The sequence below is a fragment of the Neopsephotus bourkii genome, unplaced genomic scaffold (assembly GCF_033783945.1).
Source record: "Neopsephotus bourkii isolate Nb327-2 ecotype Australia unplaced genomic scaffold, CSIRO-AGI_Nbou_v1 NB_1630, whole genome shotgun sequence".
NCBI classification, from domain to species: Eukaryota; Metazoa; Chordata; class Aves; order Psittaciformes; family Psittacidae; genus Neopsephotus; species Neopsephotus bourkii.
Window position 1 is genome coordinate 5,595,050 of NW_026902105.1, and position 20,279 is coordinate 5,615,328.

At 38.4% G+C, this 20,279-nt stretch overlaps 1 protein-coding gene across 2 annotated transcripts in view; it reads right to left on the bottom strand.

Moving 5' to 3' along the window:
- Positions 1 to 20,279, bottom strand: part of NUDCD1 (NudC domain containing 1) — a 34,697-nt gene that overhangs the window by 5,975 nt on the left and 8,443 nt on the right. The window contains exons 3-9 of one of the 2 annotated variants that reach the window (XM_061373395.1): positions 12,005 to 12,190; positions 9,641 to 9,824; positions 7,677 to 7,862; positions 4,792 to 5,005; positions 3,444 to 3,588; positions 1,936 to 2,061; positions 142 to 301 (exon numbers count right to left, since the gene is read on the bottom strand). In XM_061373395.1, the coding sequence (XP_061229379.1) occupies positions 142 to 301; positions 1,936 to 2,061; positions 3,444 to 3,588; positions 4,792 to 5,005; positions 7,677 to 7,862; positions 9,641 to 9,824; positions 12,005 to 12,190 (1,201 nt within the window). The remainder of the gene's footprint in view (positions 1 to 141; positions 302 to 1,935; positions 2,062 to 3,443; positions 3,589 to 4,791; positions 5,006 to 7,676; positions 7,863 to 9,640; positions 9,825 to 12,004; positions 12,191 to 20,279) is intronic. The other variant, XM_061373396.1, reaches the window with a different exon arrangement.

The following is a 20,279-nucleotide window of genomic DNA, read 5'->3' on the forward strand; positions in this document are numbered from 1 at the left end:
ATTAAGTTACTATGCTACTATCAACAGAATCATATTACCTTTCATTCAAATGTAAGTGAAATATCAACAGAAGCCATACTAGGAGTACTGAGGTAGAAAAGTTTCAGGTACAGGAGTGTGACACAGAAGTTTACTTCCTACCTAAAGCATTAAAAGTTGCAATGTGTTCCCACATGTTCTCTGGTTGGTCAGAGTGGGGCTGCCAGAGAAGAGCATCAACATCATGCCTCAGGCAGAAGCATGGCATTTCTTTGGGATCCACAACAACTGAGAAAAGATACTGGTTGCTCCCAAGATTAATCTGAAACAAAACAAAGAAACACAAAACACTGACTAAAAGGATAAACAGCAGATTCTTTCCCACATACTGCCCAAGTAAGATGATCAGCAGCTTCGTGTTTGTTACTTGACAAAATGTTTGAATACATTATGTGCATCCCAGTGATCAACAGCTCAAGACACTACAGGTAGCTAATATATTTCAAGCAGACACAATTAAGTTTCTCGGGATATTACTGAGGGAAACATTATGTCCACTACATAAACAAATGAGAATGTGTCCTGTGTTGAAATGGCTTCCTAGGATAGAGGATCTTGACTTCTAAAGTTAGGAAAATATTCAAAGTAATCATGCCTGGTTTTCAGCAGTGCCACCAGGGAAGGAAATGCAGGAGTTTAAGCTAAGCTATTCAGAACTTTATTCAGACTGGTCTTCAAAACCTCAGGGATAGAGGCTGCACAGTCTTATGAGGCAACCTGATCCATGCTACAATTATAGTGTAAAAGCTTTTCCTTCTATCCAGTTTGAACCTCTTGATCCTACTTATGCTTGCTGCCTTTTGTTTTCTTATCATGCGTCACTGGACAGATAAAATCCATTTGAGGAGAGCTGCTTTAAAATGTCCTCCTACCAATTACAGATTTTATTTTATGCTGTATGTTACCTATTGCACTGTATCCATAAAACATACTACTTCCTTGGTGGAGCATGATAACCTTTAAAATTAATCTTTATTTCTCTAGCAGCACAGATGCACATGCAGGCATATATACACATATGTATACACACGCACACACAGAGAAATATACATATTTATCCATACTGTCAAAAGAAAAAAAAAATCATATTTTTTAAGGAAAAGAACAAACCAAGATCTGTAAGACACCAACTTTAAACTTCTTTCAGAGCTTTTCAGAGGAAACAGGAAATTCTGAACCAATTCAAAATCCTACCGCTTAACTAACACATTTTCTGTACAAGACATTATCCTACACTTTGTGTGACACAAAGTAGTGATGATCTGTAACACCAATGTTCATTACAAGCTTAGTAGAGACATCTTCAAAAAATCCCCTAACAACCCCAAGATGACAACTTAACCTGTGATGATTTCATATCACTATTTTGTTTCCTGATTTAGTCAATGGACCAGATCAAGTCCTAACTTGCTAACAACCCACATTAAGCCTCCTATTGAAACATTTTTCCTACAATCTGTTATTTCCATTAATTGACAAAGAAGTATCACAAAATGATCTGTACTCTACCTCCTTAATGAAAAGGGTCAACTTTCTACCAGGCTAGCTGCAAAGTTATTGAGAAAAATGTAAACTAAGTAATCTATAACAATTTTATGCCACTGAAAAAGACCCCTTCCTTTTAATTATTCTGATGTAACTTTGCGTTTTCAAATGGTTCACTTGTGAAAGTAAATATATTTTTAAAACAGAATAAAGAGAGCCTTGTTTTTCCATTAAAATGACAGTGAAGAACACATATTGCTTCATAATTTCTGTTGCTACTTTGATTTTACATTATGGAAGGAAACTGTGTGGTTCCAAGAGTTTCACGGATTTTGTTCCAATAACAGAATTCAACTTGCTTATCATTAAAAAATGCTTTAAAGTATTTCTGTAATAATTTGCAGCACTTACTACATGAGTGATTTTCAAGGTATCACCATCAAATCTGCACAAGCTTGCACTATCTTCAAGAAAAGCATCGCATTCTTCTAATTCTTGAGCATTACAAGGTGGATTTTCCTTCTCAGGGTTTGGATTCTGAAACAAAAAGACAACAATATACACTGAAAATCCAAGCTACTGAATATATATATATAAAAATCTCTTTTCATAACAAAAAAGTTCAATAGAACATGAAGAATTATTTGCATATACTTAAAGATCAAGCTACTACATACTTAATACAAATGAATAGAACCATTTTTGTTATGAAGGACAGCATGAGTAGTAGGTAACACAAAAATCAATTTCAGTTCAAGGAAAGGCACATATGCCACTAAAACGTAGACAATGAATTCCCTTCTGTAAGTAGCAAAAGTATACTATCCTGAAAACCTACACATGGTTTATTAAGTTTACATCAGTGTAAGCTTCTTTCAGCTTGCCATTGGAAATGCTATTAAAAAAGTCATCTTGTAGGTACCTCTAAATACATACCTCTTTTTAGCTTTGCTAATAATCATTTAAAATGAATACCTTTTTATGCAAAGAAAGAAGCACACGTATTTTTTCACATTCCACACGTTGAAGAAAGGAAAACCCATGACTTTTACTACTAATTAAAGAGTAAGAACATGACTACATAGAGAAAGAGCCTACTTCTGCTAATGACATCTTGGATAATTTTCAAAACAACCAAACTACGTTACCTTTGTGATCTATTTCAAGACCTAATTTCTTGATAACAGAAAGGGACCTTTATTTAACAGAAGGCAAAATATACACTTCCTCATCAACTATGAGTTTATGTTGCTTCTTGTCCAGGAAAAAAAGACACCATCTAGACAACTAATATAAGCTGAAATCTGAAGCCTAACAGAATGTGTAAGGGAAGATTAGAGAGGGCACTGACTCAATTCATCTGACAGGGAGTTCTTGAGTTCCTATGCTCATTTCTTCCTCCACTTCAGCTGATTATTAACTTTTTATTTTAGTTCAGTTCACAAAGTGCGGGAGATCACCACAATTTTTTTTTAATTGCTAAACAATTTAAATCCAAAGAAAACAAACATGAAGAAACAGATAATAAAGAAATGTCCTTAAATGGCAGAAACCAGAAAAAATTAAATGTCATATACAGCAGGCTAATGCACAAGACTTAAAACAAAGTATCTGTCTCTTTGGAGGCTAGATTTTGGGGGTCAGCTCTCTATCAACATTCTTGATTGCCCTGGTTTCCTTGTTCTGGTGCACAGACACTTTCACGGAAGCTAAATTCAGTCCCCCATGAGCATACTGCTGTTCAAAGTATATTCACAACTCAAGTGCCGTTACATTAACAACTTCAGTTAAAATGAATGCAGTTAGGATTCTGAACAGTAACTGAACTGATGAGCTATGTTAATGAAGTGCAAAATAACGATATCAAGGCAACATGCAAATGTACAAGAATTACAAGTGTTTTATTTTCAACTCCTTACCATTACTTCAGAGGTAAGATGCATCAGGCTTTCAGATATTTCAGAGCATTGCGAAGAGTCCATAATGAATTCCCCTCTTGTGTCACCAACTATCAGCTCTGGCCACTGGGGTCCCTCATTTTTCTTAATTAGAGAAATTTCCAAACTAAAATGTAAATAGAAGACAAAGAGTACTAATGAAAACACTGCATCCAGTTCTCAGACTAATAAACAAAAAGCTCTAAATACAGATTTGAGCACTCCAAACTGAATTAATAATGAAAATCATATAACAAAATCATTAGTATTTACTTTATAAAAAAACTATTCTAATGGAAAATATTCTAAAGAAAAATAGACCAAGGACACGTGATTTCTAAAAGCCCAAGAATAAAGACACTGTATTCATGCAAGTGTCCCTAAAAGTTTTTGATGTAAATGTAGTTTTCCCTGAAGCAGTCTTATTAAAATATTTTAAATATTACAAGGAGATGCCCTGTAAAGAAATCTATTCAAAGAGTAACAGTTTATTTGAAACCTAAGTACTACTTAATAGGGCTACTTAAGTGTGAACCAGCTTCATATAAGATCTAGGACAAAAATACTTGTATTTTATAGGCATCAAATACTACAATAATTTATTATCTACACTGTGTATCTAAAATCATATCTCAGAAGATACAATTTCTGTAATCTGCAAAACAAGCCAACAATGAATTTAGGAGAACCTGATATGAACGTTAGGAATAAGTAACTAAACAGAAAACAAAGAGACAGAGCCCAGTGCATCAATACAGCAATTCCATTTAATTACTGCATCAGACCAACAGATGGCTATAAAAATGAGAGTTAGTTTTATTATATTCACTTTTTAGATACAGGGTCTACAATGACAGTCTGTTACCTGACAGAAAAGGAAAACCTTCTAAGTTATTAATTACTACGTCACAGCAATAACTATTCAGTGAATGCTGAATCAAGTTTCTGAGGCAGTTGCACTGGTATTAGAAGCAGCATACTTCTACAGAAGATACTTGGAGCAAGTTTTATTCTTTTAATCAACAAATTTAAAGTGGTACTGCAGTACCAACATTAAGAACCAAATGCAATTTATTACACTGAAATGTGTAATTACATTTTTTCCATTAAAACAGAAGCCTGATATTCATGCAATATTGCTCACTTGACTAAGTAATAAAAACCCAGAGTTACTCAGCTGAGCTATTTTGCACTATGATACCTAATACTCAACAACCAAAAAGTCATATTTTAGTATACAGTATTAGCACAAGCTATATACTAATATTAATCCCTCTAATTCTTTCAGACATTTGCTATCAATAGGAAGACTAAACCCCATATACAACACCTTTTGTTCTCTCTAATTATCCATGTGCAGCTTTCATGGTCCACAGATGAATACAGTTTTCCTTCCATTAAGGGAGGCTGATCTTTCAGTATAACACATATGTTATCAGGGGAAAAGCGTACTTTTATGTCATCCTTAGTGATGTCTTCAGGAATGTGAACTGTTATTGTAACATCATCTTCGGTCTGCTGCCAGTAATAGAGAGGGTCTGCAATCGGAAAGATGCAGAATAATACAAACTAGATTACAAATGCTGTCCTGGATTCCAGTGTGCAATACTAGGAGATACAAAATACAAGTTTGTGAAGAGTAGGAATTAACTTTTACTCTGAACAACTGTCCCGGGTTCCGCTGTAGCAGTCATTTTTCTCCTCAGTAGCTGGTGCAGTGCTGTGTTTTTGACTTTCAGCCTGGGAACAGCGCTGATAACACCAATGTTTTTAGTTGCTGCTCAGTAATGTTTACTCTGACCAAGGACTTTCTGAGTCTCATGCTCTGCCAGGGATGGAGGGAAGCAGAGACAGGACACCTGACCAAAACTAACCGAAGAGGTATTCCATACCACAGCACGTCATGCCCAGTATATAAATTGGGGGCAGTTACCTGGAAGGGTTAGATCACTGCTCAGGTCAGGCTGGGTATCAGTTGGCAGGTGGTGAACGGATGTATTCTCTTCCCTTGTTATTTCCCTTATCATTATTATTAGTGGTGGTAGCAGCAGTGATTTGTGTTATACCTTAGTTACTGGACTGCTCTTATCTCAACCTGTGGGAGTTACATTCTTTCAATTGGAGAAACGGTTTTTAGCAATCGAGTTAATTTCTGTCCCTTTTCTGGAGAGCATTTTATATTCATGTCTACACTCAAACATGCTGACATGCTATACGATAAGCTATTACTCTAAATTTATTGTAGCATTACAAAATTGATAACCAAAATGTACTCAAAATACATTGAAACATTAATGGTTAATAATTTGAAGAGATACCAGGTGCAGTGGTACTGACAAGCTACTGCACACTCAGAATTATATTGTATTCAAAAATGTGGACATTTTTTCTTACCTATTTTGCCAGAAGGTACACTGACTATTCAACAGAAATAACTTTAGAAAACCAAATAGTCTTCATCTGCCTCAGTTGAAATAAAATTGCCTGCCCAGAGGTAACAACTGACTTCTGCTCCTGAGTACAGAATCCACCTGGTATCTATCTTGATTATTAAACTGCTACAAGCAGAGGACTTTTAAGAGAAACATTTATACAATAGGAAAGCGATGACAGCATTAACTGGGTAGTGCACAGTTGGTCACAGAAAACACAAGACGCATTCATTTTCTAAAAAGCAATCTTGTACATGTTTCCTTCCTATTTAGAAGAAAATTAAAGTATGGATAGACCCTTTGGATGCTCTCAAGTTACCACGTGACAAGATTTCACTGATCAGCATCAGCAACTCTGACCTTGGAAGGATTCTTACACTGCTGCCCCTTACCACAAATTTCCTGCTTGCAAGGGATCAGCCACTGGTGCTACAAGTATACTTCCCAGAAACAATTAGTATCTGAGATAAAATAACCTTCAAAATTCTAAACTTTGACACAGATTACATAAAATACTAAAAGTTTTGATTTATGAGACAATTGAAATGCTCCTAAAAAGTAGCTTAGGCTTCTCATCTCTCTTAAATAGGTATTAAAACTTCCCCCTGAACTAGGAGTTCAGGTTTCAGTTCTTTCTGTACCATTAGATTTCTGTGCAACAAGAAATTTTCTACAGATATTGCTGCAAGCAGTATTCCACATGTTACAGGGATCTGGGCTTTAGCAACACTGTATGTGCACAGCACAGCTCATTTCATGCATGTGTAAGAGCCATACAGAGGTCTTTACTGTGTTTCTTTAATCATACCTAGCACACAAATCAAGCCCTTAAAATCCTTAAAACAGTGAGCTAACTAATTCAGGTAACAACAGCAGAGGCACTGCATTATGGTCCTCAGTGCACTGAAGAACTCCTTTGCCTCAAGATTTATACCTACAGACTATTCCTATTACATGTACAATGTCACAGTTGTCACACCATGCAATATTTATACATTCCAGAAAATAGATCTTTTTATATTGTTTCCAAACAGATTTTTGCACCATGGACAAAGATTGTGCCAGTATCATTCAGTTAGGATCAGCTCATTAACTAATGCCTTCCAGTATCTGAAGGGGGCATATAGGGATGCTGGGGATGGACTCTTCATTAGGTACTGTAGTGATAGGACAAGGGGTAATGGGTTAAAACTTAAACAGGGGAAGTGTAGATTGGATATAAGGATGAAATTCTTTCCTGTTAGGGTGGTGAGGCACTGGAATAGGTTGCCCAGGGACGTTGTGAATGCTCCATCCCTGGCAGTGTTCAAGGCCAGGTTGGATGAGGCCTTGGGTGATACGGTTTAGAGCGAGGTGTCCCTGCCCACGGCAGGGGGGTTGGAACTTGGTGATCTTAAGATCCTTTCCAACCCTAACTATTCTATAATTCCATGATTCAGAAGCAAAATCAAATCAGAAATGACAGAGCTACATAAATATACATATTACAGAGCTCAGTGACAATTATGATAAACCAACTTTATTAATAATGATCTTAAAGGAGAAAAAGCATTGATAATTTTTGTTGAAGTTTACTTTTTTTTCCTGAACTGCTTTTTCACTGGAGAAAAGAATCTTTTACAGGATTCTCATTCTTTAAAAAGGTTTGAGTTTTTCTTTTGTTCTGTTTCAAGTTTTCTGTTTGTTTGCTTAGCTTTTGGTTTTGTTGGGTTTCTTTTAGGGGGGAAGGGAATCTAACCCAAGAGACAGAGCAGCCTATCACAATCTGCCAGGTAAGTCTTACCTTTCTTTTCCTTTGTTGCTTCTGCATCATCATTTTCTTCTGATTTGTTGTCTTCACCTTGCATAAATTTGAATGGTTTGTAGGAAACAATCATTAAACCATCCCCGCTTGGCTCTACTGCTGCATAATGGGGGACTGATTTTCCTTGCAAAACTCGCCTTTTCAAGATTTCATACCTGTGATCACCTATAAAATAAATTAAAAAAATATCTTACTGGTAATATTTTTCTAGATGGCAATTATTATACAAGAATCTCATTATACTGAAATATACCTACCAAACCAATTAATTCACAGTACTGTAGTTTAAAAAGAATTTATCTTCTGTTTTCCAATGAGTTTGTTAAATATGTAGACCCCAAAATTAATCTAACTAACCTAAAAGAACAAAACATTGTCCCTTTTTCTTATGAGGACTTTGCTAATCACAGCTAAAACCAGCAATTAACAAAACCACTCACAGCCTCTGCACAAACAAGTTTTCCAAGTACTTGTTTTGTTCCATTCTTCACTGTGAGGCCCTGGCACAGGTTACCCACAGAAGCTGTGGCTGCCCCATCCCTGGTAGTGCTCAAGGCCAGGCTGGACAAGGCCTTGAGCAAACTGCTCTGCTGGAAGGTGTCCCCACTAGCGGCAGGGTGTTGGAACTAGATGAGCTTTAAGACCCCTTCCAACCCAAACCATTCAGTGATACTTTCTGTGCTGCTGTCAGAACCTGAACAGAAGTGAAATAGCTAGTGATAACACTTTATTCATAATGGAAAATGCCCATGCCCATCTTTTTCAACTTTAGCAAAACACTGACCTTTAAAAGGTCCCAGGTGTTAGCTACTGGCATCAAGGACCATGCCATTCCAAAGCTCATGAGTACTGATGACTCAAAACATCATGAAGAGGGCAGGTTCCAGCACAATGTTTGTTCTTTTTCCATTAGACTCCTACTACCCACAGAGTCCTCAGTAATTGATCAACTTCTGAATAATAACCAGATGGCACAAATGGATTTTTAGCAAAAAACAACTTCATTAAATTCCCACAAGTGATAAAGTTATCCCTAGGAATTATTTAGTTTTTCATATGTATGCTTCATCTCTTCACTAAAAAAAAAAAATAAATCACTGCACTTGTAAATACAATTTTACTTGAACTTCTAACTCACTAAGACAAGACCAGATTATGATGATAGAAATCATGTATGACACCAGCACTCAAAAATATGTTCCTGTTTGACCTCAATGTTAAGTTTAAGAGAAACATGGAAGTCATAGAATACAGATAATAATGGATAAGCCAGATGTAACTTACGTCTTCTCAGTTGGTTATCTCGTTTGCTAAGCAAGTGGGGTAGAGAGTAACAACCAAACTATAACATAATTCTGGTACTTAATGGTGTTAGAGCCCCCTTCCTTCTCCTAAAATGTTAGGGCAGGGCGGGCGCATTAATTAAAGAGATTCAACCATCCAATTAGTAAGAGATCTACACAACCAGGAGACTGCAAGCGACAGAGTAACCTGCTTTAAAAGATTAACAAATTACTTTGTCTTAGATATATGACAAAAGAGAACATGTCTTTGTTGTAGTGGGAAGTTAGCCACTCATTGTACGAGCTGTTATTTGACTGAATTTAACTGTGCGCTGAACCACATCAAAATTGTTTGTGTCTCTCTTACAGCACATGCTCACTTGCTAAAAGGCATCACAACCTCTCAACTTGCCATTGTGTGACCAAACCTCTTGTGGAGTATTTTCAAACAACCTCCAACACTTCCAATTTTTTTAAGTCAGTCTTTGTCATCTTTTGGGTAAGTTCACAGTACATGATTTTTCCCGTGAAGAAGGTCAGAAGGAAGCTAAGCATTTAGCTTTTTCTGTTTTTTCTTAGACTTCTACGACAAAAACTAAAAGCATGATTTATTTTTTTTAAAAACATTAGTCGCCAGTAATATAAATGTAAAAGACTTACCCTCTTTGCTTCTCTCTGCAATTGTAACCCATTCCAAGGTAATATGAAATCCACTTCCTTTTGTGTCCAATTCATCTTTTTCTACCCTAAGCAGCAGCACAGCTACTGAATGAGTATCAGATTTTACAAATGAAACACTGTGTACTATAGTAAATGGACTTCCTAGTTCTTCATTAAACACAATCTAGAAGACAAAAGTGTAGTATAAAGTCAGTTGGTTAAAACTGGAAGTTTTGCTCTTTCTCAGAAAGCAGTGAAAGGCTCCAGTGAACGTCAAGCCAGTTAAACCTTACTTCCCACAAACCACACTGGCAGAGAGGTCATTATTGCTTCTATCAGAAAATCATTATATGGGTCATTAAACAAAGCATAAAGAAAACGCCTGCATTATGGCTGTCTACTACATAAGTAGAGATACAACTGACAGAGCAGGATCCATAAACACAGCATATCAACTGGGGGAAACAGTCTCACATTGAAGATGTAAGCATGTCACCAAGGCCCTCACCCCTTCTCTAGGCCCCCAACATCCTGAAAATTTCTATAGACCTTGACATGGGCAAACAAGAAGATAAAAAGGTCCAGTGCATTGGCTGCCAGTGTTTAACCATCAACCACTACTGAGGGAACAAGGGTTCTCTTTATTTGGCTATTATCTTTACAAAGAGATTCAGTTTTCCTTCTCTATAAAGTTGAAGGGGAGTAAGAAACAAAAGCCTATAATGAAATGAAGGCGTATAATACTAATGCACAGGAGAAGCTAGGGTTGTAAGTTTTTAATTTTTTATGTATACCATTTGAAAAAGTCCATCCAGTATTTAGATGGGACTAGGTGGGCAGAGTACATAAATATGTCATATTGAAAGGTTAATAAACACCACTGTAAACATTAAAAAAAAAATCACAGAAGAGGACTGCACATCTTGTAGTTTGAGACATTCAGCAATTGGTACCTCTAGCTAAAAGTTTTAATTCTAGAAACTATGTATTTCAGCCTTTCTCAAAACCAGTACTTATTCATCAAAACCCCCAAGAACATAAAAATGAAATTAATCCAAACAGCAAAGAAGAAGAAACAAAACATTGGCACACGAAACAAAAGAAAGAAATGACAAGGAATCAACCTAGTTGATTATATGATTCTCTGAATTCAAACTGCAGTGGCTGAACAATTACAGGCTCAATCCAGCTGTTGTTACTGAAACCAGTCAATAAGGTCTGAGGATTTATGGGGTTGGGATGCTAACATCACCCTAAACCACTGGGTGCTAGACATACTCAAAAAGTTAATTTTAAGGGTGACAGAACCTCAACATATAAATCTCATGGTTTTGTTAGCACTGGGAAGTCCAATGTCACTTATGTATGCACTAGCATTCTCATAGAACAGTATAAAAAACAGTTGGTATTTATTACCAACCATCTAAAGAACAGGGTGACTAATTTCCTAGTTACTCAACTCTCAAAAGGTGTAGAAAGAGCTAATCCATCATGCTGAAATCTTCTACTTCAGGACATATATCCGAGTTCCTGCCAGTATTAAAACCTCCTTGACTATTTCAGAAGCTGCCCTCTAACAGAGAAAATAGATGTGAAATGTGCCAGATTTATACCAGGTTCATCTTTCATGAATAAATAGGAACTAACCACATACCACGAGAGTCATAGGAGCTCAGACAGAAATGTAACTTAAATTACACTTGCTGTGTTCAGGCAGAACAACCAATATCATTATCAGTGTAGGAAGATCACAAAATCACCTCTTCTCAAGACTCTTTCAAGTAATTAATTATGTAAAGAATTTAATCATAAGAAATCAGATGCAATTTTAACAACTTGAAAAACAATTTTAAGTAAAAATATTAAGTACCAATAATTTTCCAGAGCTAAGTGCATAAACCAGAAATCTCTTAGCTTAAAAATGAACATTGCTTTTAGCCTGGTTGATAATAATTTCAGACTTTTAAAACATTGTATATTATTCCACAGGTCAGTTGAAATAGCAAACAATAAAAAATAGGGGGGGTAGAATCCTAAACAGGCATATAAATGGGTAAGGGAAAGAAGAAACAGTGTTTAGAAAAAGTTCCAACTAGACAATCACTTAGCCACCTATGCAGAGACGCTTTTAGTTAGATTTTTTCATTCAGTCAAAATGTTCCCTTTCCAAAACTTGCGTTTTAGCTACTTTGTGCATAAAAAACTCATTCTGTCATTATTCACTGAACACAATCCTGTATCAGTGATAGTTATGATTTAAAGCTTAATTCTTCACATTACATACATGCAATTCTCATCAGAAATGCAAGAGTAAGAATAATTTGGAAGGTGTACAATTCTTAAATATGCTATTGCAAGACTCACCTCCCACTTTTCAGATGTACTGTTTCCACGCTTGCCTGATTTAATTAAATACAGTCTTCCTGTACCATCAGAAAGGGTAACCCATGTGTAAGATGAGAAGTGTATTGAGGCACAAAGGCGATTATCATAAGCTGTCAGATCTGTAGGTAGCCGGAAAACTTCTCTCGGTTTTTGTAGAGCAGTGTCCTGTAAGGGAACAGTCACCTGCTAAGACTTTATGAAGCATTTATCAACTTCAATAACTATTACAGTCAAATTAAGAATAACAAATCTCAGTAGCAACTCGCCAGTTTCTTTGTGCAGTTGAGTATATTTGGAAAAAGGGGGTAGCGAGCATCATTCCCACGTATGTCGGAAAGGTAGTGGGATTTTGTTATTGATTTCTATTTACTGAAAACACAAGTGTTCTATAACTGATACTTCAGCATTCATATTTTTCTTTCCATTTTACAGCACTAGTTACTTAAAAAGGATTTTCACTACTTTTCCCCTAGCATTACAGATAATCACCTACCTCAAATAATTCTAGTCCCAGTAAAAATGTGGAGACTTTAAAAGAAATGACAGCCACAGAACTGTATTCAAGTTCATAAAAACTCATTTCTGAATTAAAAGGAATTCTAGCCTATTCTGTTATGCAGAATATCAAGCTGATATATCATTTCTCAGCTTTCCTAGAGCAGACATTTTATTAAGTCATTTTATTAACTATGATTAGCTAACAAAGCTGTACTAATTCATATCATATTTGCAAATAATTTTTCCATCACATGATGATTATCCTATGGAGTTAAATACAGCCAGAAGCCAGTCACAAGGGGTATTCTCCAGGGGAACAGTACTGGGGACAGATCTGCTTAACAGCTTTATCAATGATCTGGAAGAGGGGATCAAGTGCACTCTCAGTAAGTTCGCAAACACCAAGTTGGGTGGAACTGTTGTTCTGCTGGAGGGCAGGAAGGCTCTGGAGACAGATCTGGACAGGATGGATCAACGGTCTATGGCCAATGGTATGAGGTTCAACAATACTCAGTGCCAGGTTCTGCATTTAGGTCACAACAGTCCCATGCAATGCTACAGGCCTGGGGAAGAGTGGCTGGAAAGCTGTTTGGCAGAAAAGGATCTGGGGGTGCTGACTGACAGAGCAGAACATGAGCCAGCTTGTGCCCAGGTGGGCAAGAAGGACAGCGGCATCCTGGCTTGTATCAGAAATAGCAGGGCCAGGGAAGTGATCACCCCCCTGTACTCAGCACTGGTGAAGCCACACCTGGAATACTGTGTTAAGTTTTGGGCCCCTCAATGCAAGAGAGACACTGAGGTGCCAGAGCACATCCAAAGAAGGGCAAAGAAGCTGGTGAAGGGTCTGGAGCAAAAGTCTAAAGGGGGAGCAATGGCGGGAACTAGGGTTGTTTAGCCTGGAGAAAAGGAGGCTCAAGGGAGACCTTCTCACTCTCTATGTGGAAGGAGATTGGAGCAAGGTGGGTGTCAGTCTTTTCTCCCAAGTAACAAGCAATAGTACAAGAGGAAATGGCCTCAAGTTGCACCAGGGGAGTTTTAGATTAGATGTCAGGAAAAATTTCTTCACCAAAAAGGTTACTGAGCATGGGAACAGGGTGCCAAGGAAGTGGTGAAGTCACCATCCTTGGGGGTATTTAAAAGACCTGTAGATGTGGTGCTCTGAGACACGGTTTAGTGGTGAACTTGCCAGTGCTGGGGTAACGGTTGGACTCAACATTAAAGGTCTTTTCCAATCTAAAAGGTCCTGTGATTCTACAGTGGCACACTGCAATCTTATTTTTTAAGCTAAACTGCAAGCATGGATTGTTTTTGAGCATGAAGAGAGAGACTACAGCAGATGACAAGAAAAATAATACATAATATGACTTTTTTCTTTTCATAAAGGGAAAAAAGTCCACAACAAAACATAAAAATAAATCCAGTATTTCCTGCAATATAAACTTTACACAAATCAGCCTGATTGCATAATAGTGCAAAATTACTAATGTAATCTATACCACCAGTAATTGTTCTCAGAAGTCCTGCTTTATTTCTGTGTTGCCTTCTTCATTTCCTGATAATTCTAGCAGAAGAAACTGCTTTTGTGCTGTAAATTAGATTTCCAGCTGTTGTCATTAAGTACAAAGGCAAGTCTTCCAGGACATATTTTAGGGATTATTCTTTATCTTCTGCCTTCACTCTCACATCCCTTCTTTGTTGCTTAAGGCTTTGTAACTCTCTGCTTATTATTTGGCTTGCAGAATGCCAGCAATGCCACTGCCTGCACAGGACTGCAATTTACCTGCCTTTTGTGAGTTAAAGTAATCTCTGAAAGTCCAAAAGGCTTGTTAGAAAAAAACCCCAAACAAATATTTATGATTCGTAAAGAACTCGGTACTGCGGTTTACAAAGTGGTCAGTACATGCTTTACCAACAATTCGGCTTGATTTACTTATAAAGTAGACCAGGGTGCAGTATTAAGAGTACAAACAAAATATTCTTACAGAAAAACACAAGACACAGACTGCAGATTCAGCAACATCAGTCACACCTCTATAATCTTTCAAATAGCTGAAACAGAACTTAATTGCTTGAAGTTTTTCAACTGAACTAAGCAGCTACTAAATAAAATGGGCTCACAGTCTGTCACAAGAGGGGTCCCCCACAGATTCATTCAAAGCCCCATCCTGTTCAACATCCTCATAAATTACCTGGATGAGGAAACTGAAAGCACCCTCACCATATTTGCTGATGACAGCAAACTAGGTGATGAAATGGACAGACATGTCTTGCAGAGAGACACAAACAGCCTGGAAGAGTGGAGAAGCAAGAACATTGTGAAGATAAAGAAAGGCAAGGTCCTGCACCTGGTACAGAATAACCAAAGAGCCCAGAGCCAGCCAGGATCTGTGTGGCTGCGGAGCAGCCTTGCTAAAAGGGACTGGGGTGTCCTGGTGGACAGCAAGCTGAACATGAGCAAGCAGTGCACTGGTGTAGCAACAAGGGCAAAGTTGCTAAGCCACTGGCCATCATATTTGAAAGATCATGGCAGTCAGGTAAAGTTCCCGATGACTGGAAAAAGGGAAATATAACCCCCATTTTCAAGAAGGGGAAAATGGATGATCTGGGCAACTACAGACCAGTCAGTCTCACCTCTGTGCCTGGCAAATCTTGGAGCAGATTCTAATGGAAGGCACGTGAAAATCAACAAGGTGCTTGGTGACAGCCAGCATGGCTTCACTAAGGGGAAATCCTGCCTGACCAATTTGGTGGCCTTCTATGGTGGGGCTACAGAACTGATGGACAGGGGTAGAGCAGTTGATGTCATCTACCTGGATTGTGCAAAGCGTTCCAACACTGTTCCACACAACATCCTTGTCTCTAAATTGGAGAGACATCAATTTGATGAATGGACCACTCGGTGGATAAAGAACTGGCTGGATGGCCGCACACAAAGAGTTGGGGTCAATGGCTCACTGTCCAGCTGGAGACCAGTAACGAGTGGTGTTGCTCAGGGGTTGGGACTGGTCTTGTTCAACATCTTTGTCACTGACATGGACAGTGGGATTGAGTGCGCCCTCAGCAAGTTTGCCAATGACACCAAGCTGTGTGGTTCGGTTGATACACTGGAGGGAAGGAACGTCATCCAGAGGGACCTTGACACGCTTGTGAGCTGGGCTGATGCCAACCTTATGAAGTTTAACCATGCCAAGTGCAAGGTCCTACACCTGGGTCGGAGCAATCCCAGGCACAGCTACAGACTGGGCAGAGAAGAGATTCAGAGCAGCCCTGCGGAGAAGGACTTGGGGGTGCTGGTCGATGAGAAAATGAACATGAGCCAGCAGTGTGCGCTTGCAGCCCAGAAAGCCAACTGTATCATGGGCTACATCAAAAGGAGCGTGACCAGCAGGTCAAAGGAGGTGATCCTGCCCCTTCATTCTGCTCTTGTGAGACCTCACTTGGAGTACTGTGTGCAGTTTCGGTGTCCTCAGCATAAAAAGGGAAAAGTCCAGAGGAGGGCCACAGGGGTGATCTGGGGACTGGAGCACCTCCCATATGAAGACAGACTGAGAAAGTTGGGGCTGTTCAGCCTGGAGAAGAGAAGGCTGCATGGAGACCTCATAGCAGCCATCCAGTATCTGAAGGGGTGCTATAATGATGCTGGGGAGGGACTGTTCATTAGGGACTGTAGTGACAGGACAAGGGGTAATGGGTTCAAACTTAAACAGGGGAAGTTTAGATTGGCTATAAGGAAGAAATTATTTCCTATTAGGATGCTGAGGCACTGAAATGGGTTGCTCAGGAAGGTTGTGAATGCTCCATCCCTGGCGGTGTTCAAGGCCAGGTTGGACGAAGCCTTGTGTGGTATGGTTTAGTGTGAGATGTCCCTTCCCATGGCAGTGGGGTTGGAACTTGATGACCTTAAGATCCTTTCCAACCCTAACCGTTCTATTACATGATTCTAAATCGGGTCTGAACCTGCATGTGCAGGGGCATTAACAGCAGAGACAGAGACATGATCATCCCACTCTGGTCAGTGCTTGTCAGGCCACACCTGGAGTACGGTATCTAGTTCAGGTCCCCACAACTGAAAACAGACACAGACTGGAAAGGGTGCAAAGAAAGGTCATGAAGACAGTCAAAGGGCTGGAGAACCCGCCCTGTGAGGCAAGATCGGAGGACGTACGTATTGTCTCCCTGGGGAAGACTCAGGGGGGACCTCATGACAGTAGTCCAGTACTTAAACAGTGGCTACAAAGAGGACTGAGGCATTCCCTTCACGAGTCACAGAGAACACAAGGGTTAATGGGTAAAAGTTGCACCAGGAGAGGTTTCAACTCAGCAGAATTTCTACAGTGAGACCCACCAATGACTGGAACAGCCTCCCCAAGTACATGGCAGAGTCCCCATCACTGGAGGCCTAAGGTAGTAGATAACCTCATCCAGACTTCCCATGAAAGGCTGTAACCTATTCTCTTTTGTGATCCCTTTGAACCTGGGCTGTTCAATGCCACTAAAATATATAGTGGACACTAACAACATAATTCAAACAAACAAAAAAAACCACTACCTTGCCCTTTATACTGATTCATAGACTTCAGAATCTGATCTCAGGTCTCCAAAAAGGTCTTCCAGTAATAACAAACAAAACTAATTTCTGTTGTCTTTCTCCTGATGTCATGGTCCTTTCCCCTCATCATGCAGCTAGTTTTATTTATATACACATATATAATAAATGAAACAAAATTAGCTTCAACAGGTTTTGGCAGATATTTTGCAGACTACCATACCTCCATATATTTGAACAAGCATATATCTGAACAGTCATATCTGGAAAAAAAGTGCCTGACTGGCCTTTACAGGTCAACATTTCCCTTTTTAAACCTAATCTACCTTCTTAATAGACTATGTTGAGAACATAACTAATGGTCATAGAGCCAAACTGTTTTTAGTTTTATTTTACTAGGTTAATTTCCACTCAGTTGACCTACAATTATTTTAAAGGCCCACAAACCAGAAAACTCTTGCTTTAAAATGAGGAAATTCTTCCCTTGTTACTAAAAAACAGCATTAGTGTCACTAAAACTGAAAGATATTTAAGTTGAAATAGATCTCTAAAACAGAAAAACAGCATGTGAAGGAAAAATATTACAGGAACAGATTTGAAGGAAGATACTTTACAAACATGTTTAAAAGAAGCACTAACAGAAGCACATTATTGTATTGAAAACTGGGATGGGGGAGACAAGAATTCATCTACTCTATGCCACACAAAATGCACTCTCTTACTACAGTAAGGGTGGGCATGAGACTAAGAAATAGCAGTGAAAAAATACCAGATTAAACCAGCAACTCATCACAGGCCCTGGAATTTCAGCTGCAAATAATTACAGTATTTTTAAGCATCTCCTGTCCTTCCATTTTCACTTGGTCAGTGAACAGGTTGGGGGTAGGAAATCATCTCTACACAATACCTACTTCCAGAAAAAGAAACTCAAGTCTGATTTATGAAATAAAGCAAAAATATACATATAAAACACCACCTTTAAAAGAGTTCTTAGCACTTCAGCACACACATATGCTTCGCAAAAAGAGCACACTTGTGCTTGCAGAGCATGCCAGGACCTCATTTGTTGAGAATCCTGTATCTGAGCGGATTTTAAATCCTTAATATTTTCCAGATGTTATTAAAATCATATGCATTTAAAACATGTTCAAATGTAAGCAAGAGGAATTGGATTTGGCTAAGTACCATTTTAATAACCAAGAGCAAGAATGAGCAGATGACAAGCAGATAGCCTGCTTGCCATTTGGGCCTACTTGAATTCGTATTAGAGGGTTACTGTATACTCCAAAAAGGCACAAGGGCTGTTATGAAACCTGCAATGGAAAAGATGCAGATTTGATTTTTAATTATTGAAAACATTCAGGGTCACTCTGCAGATTTGGTTGAATCACTGTGCTCCTTGAACTATTCCACTAATTTATAACACATACAGGAAGCCAGAATGAAAGAATTGAAGAAACACACCCCAACAAACCAACCAATCAAAAAAATCCTAACCCAACAACAAGCCCAAAACACAAACCAAACAAAAATCCCACAATTAAGGTTTCATTGAAAGGAAGTGTTCTCTACAATAAGTGCTCCATTGTAACTAGCAATGACTTTGGTGCCTAGGGAAAGAAATAGTAACAAATTTCATGCATCTGATCATGGAAAGAAGCACCACCATCCCTCTTAACAATGATCTACAGGGCTATACTCTGTAGCATTAGAGAAGAACACACTTCTACCAGCTTTCAAGTGAATCTTAATAGTAAGCTTCAAATAGCTTTGTATGTAATTAAAAATCAAGCATCAACCATTTACTCTTCTAAAGCTCACATTAGATTTATCAGTACTAAGCAGGAATGTCAAGACTCAATATATCTCCTGAAAAAAAGTGAAAAATGATCTTCATTACACATTACAGAGTCTCCCTCTCAATAAGCAAGAAAGGAAATGCTTTTTTTACAATGTTCCTGATCACTAATTTCACTTCAGGCATTTATTAGAACAGTCTCTTACCTCAGTTTGACAACAAAAAGGATGAAGGATGAACTGTCTTGAACCAGGAACACAACCTGCGCTCAAAACCCTTCTGTATCAGATTTGCTTTTTGACTTACTGTTTCTCTGTGCACCAGCTGGTTAACAACGGTCAGTAGTAACCCCTTACTATATGAGGGGATGCCAAGATACTACAGTCATGCATTACACTAGCAAGAACTGGCTAAAAGAACTGTAGTCATTTCACCAGAAGTCAGGTTTCCTCACTGTAATTATGTTTAAATGAGAGCAACACAGTTTCTTTAAGAAGAAACTAGATGCATCTTCTTGTCAATCCAGTTCTCCAACTCCCTTCACTTCTCCACAGAGGTTCTTTGTTTAACTATTTTTCACTCCCAAGTGACAAGGTACCTATGCTTTTTGCCTTCACAGAAAACATCTTTTGAAACACCTAAGTTGCAGGGATAAGTCATGATTTATGGACAACTAACACACTGCCATATCAGAATCAAACTTGCAACCAAAATAGGAAGTAGAGCTAGAAATAAGTATGTGTTAAAAAGCCTATGTGTTCTTTCACTTTGAATTTACGATAAGCATGTTAAACTGTTACACCTTCTGTTATAAAGATGAGTGACATTAATTTTAACTGTGGCCATTGCTAACTTGTAAGTTATTCTTGGCTGAAAACAGTATTATTATTCGTAATACACATTTGCCTAATATATGGCCAGGCACATTTGTAATGAGACACCTTGTTCATGTTTCTGAAAACACACTCCTTTTTATGCATATGCAAACACATCTCCTTGCAAAACAGTCTGCATTGTGCATTAGGACACAGGATGGCAGCTATTTATTTCACAGTAGGGTGGAACTGAAACTCGTGACTAGGTATTAACCAGGTGCCACCTTCCTGAAGACTACAATAGCCCCACTAGTCCTAGGGAAGAATATTTATTATTTCAATTTGCTGCACATAAAAATGCAAATTACTGTTTTAAAATCCTTTATCTAGTAAAATCCTTTATATGCTAAGAAAGAAATCTGCACACTTTAGTGCCCTCCTAGTAATGGAATAAATTTGGTGTCTGTGTTGTGGTGGCAGTGGCGAGCTGCAGAGGTGACCTCTGTGAGAAGAGACCAGGGCTGCCCTGTGCTATGTATGCATGGCTGCTTCCAACCCCGAGAGGACCACAGTGGGGCAGATATTCCCCTGCAGCCC